Source organism: Telmatherina bonti (assembly GCF_933228915.1).
Source record: "Telmatherina bonti genome assembly, chromosome: 11".
Lineage (NCBI taxonomy): Eukaryota > Metazoa > Chordata > Actinopteri > Atheriniformes > Telmatherinidae > Telmatherina > Telmatherina bonti.
This window is the reverse complement of record NC_136629.1, coordinates 36,010,486-36,015,849: the sequence shown is the minus strand read 5'-3', so window position 1 is coordinate 36,015,849 and position 5,364 is coordinate 36,010,486. Positions and strand designations below refer to the sequence as shown.

The 5,364-nt window shown below is 36.3% G+C and overlaps 1 protein-coding gene across 1 annotated transcript in view; it reads right to left on the bottom strand.

The window, feature by feature from the left end:
• Positions 1-5,115, bottom strand: part of wdpcp (WD repeat containing planar cell polarity effector) — a gene marked incomplete at its 3' end in the record, with an annotated part of 91,904 nt that extends 86,789 nt beyond the window's left edge. The window contains exon 1 of the mRNA XM_079248841.1: positions 5,052-5,115. Within this exon, the coding sequence (XP_079104967.1) occupies positions 5,052-5,112 (61 nt within the window). The 5' untranslated portion in view covers positions 5,113-5,115. The remainder of the gene's footprint in view (positions 1-5,051) is intronic.
• Positions 5,116-5,364: the final 249 nt, after the last annotated feature.

Sequence of the window (5,364 nt, the reverse complement as noted above, 5' to 3'; positions counted from 1 at the left end):
GAGTTTTGTGAGCTGAGTTTATTAACGTCGTACTGCTGTTTGTGTCATACTCATTTTCAGTGAACATCTCAGGGACAGAGTTAAAAAAAAAAGATCCTTAAAATCACTGAAGGAGAAAAGAAGATTTTTGTATTTTACTAAATGTTTTATCATATTTTTGGATCAGTCAATCAGATTTTTGGATCACTCAGTAAAAAATTTGTTTAGAGAACAAAGAAGTCTTAATAAAGTCCACTGAACCAAATATGTTGTAAACTAGGAAACAAAATCTTCACTTTTTTTATATATATAACTCCAGCATTTTATTTAAGAAAATATTCTAACTGGATTTTTTTTCCTGAAGGTTAAGGAAAATTGTACGACTTTACAGTGAGTATTAACCCTTTAACGTGTATTTAATACTGTTTCTGAAACCTATTTCATCATTTTATGGTAAAAACTTTGCTGAAAACCCTGCAGTATACAACCTTATATGCATCTTCTGCTCCCAGCTAAATAGTTTTTGCACTATAGTAATTCTGACATATCACACAATAATAAGTAGGATATTTGCTAATTATTCTTGTTATTATTGTTGCTGTTGTAGTCTAAAATAGTTGCAAAATTTTTTTTAAATTTTGCCAGATCAAAACTTTGGATTAATTAGAAAAATCAGAAAATTTAAATTGTCCAGCGTTGTTATCTTTTATGTAAATAGAATATAAAATATTAATCAAAATTATTAGCTTAAGAAGTTGAAAATTGCTTATAGAGTAAAAATTTCATAGAATTTCTTTAATTATATTTTTATTTGATTTATACATAGTATAATTAGACTACAAATGATGAAAAATGAATCAAATTGCTTTGATATAGTCCTTATGAATCTTTATTAAACCAATAAAATATGAACAGCATATTTATCATGAAAATGGCTCCATGTAATCATGTGACATCATAGTCAGAGCTGCTTTTAACGCCTAAAACTCTCAGAAGGAAAACAAACTGCATGTTTTGTATTTGCACAGTTGTATTGTAATATTTTTTAAAAAGTACCAAATCCAATATTTTGACTGGCAGATATAAAAGTATCTATTCCAGAGTATTGATACACCCATCCCATAGCTGCAGCCTTTGAGTGGAGGGTCGCGTCTGTGGCTAAGAAAAAGAGGTGCAGTTCTGGTCCTCCTTGTCAGTCCTAAAGTGTAGGCAAACTTTCATGAGATGTAAAAACAACAAACATGAATTTTTTGTTTGGACATTTAGAGAAAAATACAACAAGGAATATAAAATACAACACATGTAGTTGCTGATTTAAACCAACAACGACAGAAGTCTCCTAGCAGCTAACCAGCAGCCCATGTTTAGATGTTAAAAATTTTTTTTTTAACATAATCTACACTGTGGCATCACCCCAACACTGACAATTAAGTTACTGTTTGAGTATTTTTATGGTATTTTGTGTGTTTTAATTTCCACCGCGCTAGTGGTTTTATTCAGACTGGAGTGGCAGTAAATCACATATCTGCAATCACATATCAGCAAAGCAGAATATGGATCCTGTCTGCATGTTTACCTCTGTCATGATACATTTTATCAGCCAGTCATGCTCACACTTTGTGATGATGAACGTGTCAACTGATCACGTGAAGACTGCAGGAAAACATCCAAACATTGCTGGAAATACAGCAGAAACTTTGATATGAATTACATTTGAGAGGTAGATCGAAGCAGCTTCTCCTGCATCCTTAAGATTGCCCTTCAAAATCTGATGAAACATCTGTTCAGCATCCTGATTAATGAATGAAAACTGTCCATAATCAGCATTTAATCTTCTTTTTATCACATTCAGAGCATAAATAACATCCCATGGCACCACATGCTTCCTTTCACCTGTAATTTTTGTTTTTAGGTGGACGTGTAATGTCACACAGCATCACACCTCAGCGACCAGGTCTTTTTTCCTCAGACGTATCCATCCTCATTCTTCACAGATATCAGACAACACACACACACACGCTCACAACAGAAAAAAAACAGCAAACAAATAAGAATTTGTCACCTTCACCTAGGATATACAGCTTCTCCTACCTTTGTGTATGTACACGACACCACACGCAGACATGTATACGCACACGCATACATGCAGAAAGCTTCTGAGAGACACTATCTTCTTCAAAAACTCAACAGACTGTGAAAGACGAGACAGAATGGAAGGGAGGAGAAAACAAGAAAATGGAGAAACAGAGCATTTCCGTCTGACAGAAGAGATGGACTGATAGGTGGTAGGCAGACACACACACACACACAGCCAAAAAAGTGAAAAAATAACTGCAATGGGTCTGACAAGGAGGCAGTTTCTTGATGCATGATGACGATCGGTCTTGGAGAGTACTGCTGCATGTGAAAAAGTTTTCTTCTAGATACACAAGTTTTATTTTTATTCACTTAGTTTTGCTACTTTTCAGTAAAAGTTTGATTCAGCTTAATCAAACTTGACGCAAATGTGGGAACCTTTTTCTGATAATTTACTAATAGTAAATGTATAAGATCATATGTTTAGATAAGGACACATTTTGACAATAACCAAGCTAAAAAGTTCAAATTCCTTAATTTGAATTCTAATTTAGGGTTTTCAGGCCCAAGTTGAATAAAAGATTCAGGATATTACAAACAAATACATGAAATTCTCTTTGTCAGTGGCTCAAATGTGATTTGATAACTTTTTGTGGATAACTGAACTGTTCCGCGTTATTTCATCATCTAAGCAAGCAGTATGGTGGCTGACAGGTGCAAACACGCTTCATATGCAGAAACAGGCTGCGTATACAAGCAGGAAAAGCTGCAAGTAAAGAGGAGCACTGCAAATACAGAAACGCAGTACAAAAAAACCAGGCGGGCAGCAAAAACAGAAACAAGCTGCAAAAACAGAAATGAGGGGTGAAAATTCACTGCTGCCTCTAGAGGCCCAGAGCCCTTCTGTTGTGTAAATAGTCGAGTGTTCTTCTTGAAGTTGTTTTGTTTATGCAGCACTCTGTATTTGCGTCTTGTTTCTGTACTTGCGAGTTGTTTCTGTATTTGCGGCACATTTCTGTTTTTGCGGCACATTTCTGTTTTTGCATCTTGTTTGTCTATTTGTGGCTTGTTTCTGTATTTGAGGCTTATTTCTGTATTTGCAGTGCTTCTCTGGATTTGCATCACATTTCTGTTTTTGCGGCTTGTTTCTGTATTTGCATCTTGTTTGTCTATTTGTGGCTTGTTTCTGTATTTGCAGTGCTTCTCTGGATTTGCATCACATTTCAGTTTTTGCAGCTTGTTTATGTACGTGAGGTTTACTTCTGTATTTGCGGCTTGTTTCTGTATTTGAGGCTTGTTTCTGTATTTGCAGTGCTTCTCTGGATTTGCATCACATTTCTGTTTTTGAAGCTTGTTCATGTACTTGAGGTTTACTTCTGTATTTGCGGCTTGTTTCTGTATTTGCATCACATTGCAGTTTTTGCGGCTTGCTTTTGTATTCTATTTTAATTTTGTGTTCGAGGCTTGTTTCTGTATTTGCGTCTTGTTTCTGTATTCGAGGCATCTCTGTCTTTGCAGCGTGTTTTTGTATAAGAAGCGTGTCTGCACCAGTCACTGTAAACAGAGCTATCTCAATCTGTACTTCCTGGCAAAGTAAAGAAAATCTGACAACACTGCAATTAAGGGCCAGTACTTAATTGCAGTAACTAATGAGTAATTAATCAGTTATCACATAATATTTATATTTTTATGAAACATCAGAAAATATCTAATAATTAGTTAAAGGTTACTAATAGTCCAATAATATTACCATTATTGGAGACTCAGATTAGTAACTGATTAATCATTTAAAATGATAAACTTCTGTAAAATAGATAATTCATTAATTGTCCCAGATAATCTGTTGAATAGCTGAAATGAGTAACAGATTAGTCAGGACTACTTAATGATTTACCATAAATAAATAAGTATGCTGTTAATAACGTGTAATACGGAACCATAAAGTAAATACCAATAAACCAAAGAACACACTGCAACACACACTTTGCCAATTACTAATAAGTGATTACCAATAACCTGGGAATCAAAGGGTCTAACGTCTTTCCAGGGGAGTGGTTCAGACTGAACAACAGCACCAAACCGGCAACAGCTCCTTTTATTATTTACTTAAACCTTAGTTACTTATCTTGGCCACCAGAGGTACTTTATCATTTTCTTACCATTAGTTGTGTATTTCTTTCTGTCCCCTGAAGTAAAGTAGTCCCTCCTACTGAGTATTGAGTCTGTAGCTCAGGAGGAAGTGCAATCGTCTTTCAACCAGAAAGTTGGAAGGGATTGATTCCAGGCTTCACCTGACTACCTGCCTAAGTGTCCTTGGGCAACACACTGAACCCTGCATTGCCCCCCAGTGTGCCTATCGGGGTATGAGTGTGTGAATGTGTAACTGTGACATGTAGTGAAAAGCGCTTTGCATTGTCGAGATGACTTATATAAATACAAGTCATTGTGCAGGACCTCATAGGCTGCTAGATCCATTTCATTTGAGTCAGGTGTGTTGAAGCAGGGATACACGGAAAACCTGCAGGACTGCGGCTCTGCTGGGGCCGAGCCGAATATACCTGATGTTTAGTGCATGTTAGTGACTACTCTGGTTACTATTCTGTAAAATATGTTGCTGGTTTTGTTGTTTGTCTTTCTACTGAAAACCTGGGACTAATTCTTTGTTCCAGTCCAGCTCTGTGTGTGTGGTCTGGAATTAAAACTACATTCATATTATTGTTTAAAAGAAAACAATACATGTAACTTAAAATTTCAAAAACACATCAAGTTTAATATGACAAACAGACAAGTAAAGCATTAGAAAGTGAAAACAAATGAGGTGAGAATTGATGTCTATGAGTCAGATTGCTGAGGCAGATACAGGCAGCAAGGAGGTGTGAAAACAAAGTGAGCGTTGACAGAAATGGCGAGAACAAAATAGAGAGAAGAGAAAAAGAAAGGAGACAAGGAGAGACTTCATGAGAGTGCAGGAGATTGAACACGGTGATAAGTGGTACCTTTAACTTGGAGCGAGCTCTTGGTGGACCACAAGTGCAGCTCAGCCAGGCAGAACGCCATCTGACGAGGGAGTGTAACCCGAGTCTGCAGAAAGGGACAGGAGAGAAAAGGGTGCACCAAACATGAGCACAGATGAATATCTTGATGAGATGACAAACAACCAGGTTTGTTAAAGTTAAAGGGATCAAGCAGAGCATTCATGAAGGCACTTCGAAATGATGCTAAATCAGGCACAAACATCAAATACGCAATTAGAAATTCATTATCAAATTCAAATAAATCTACTGAGGTCATTCCAAAGTGCTCAGATCC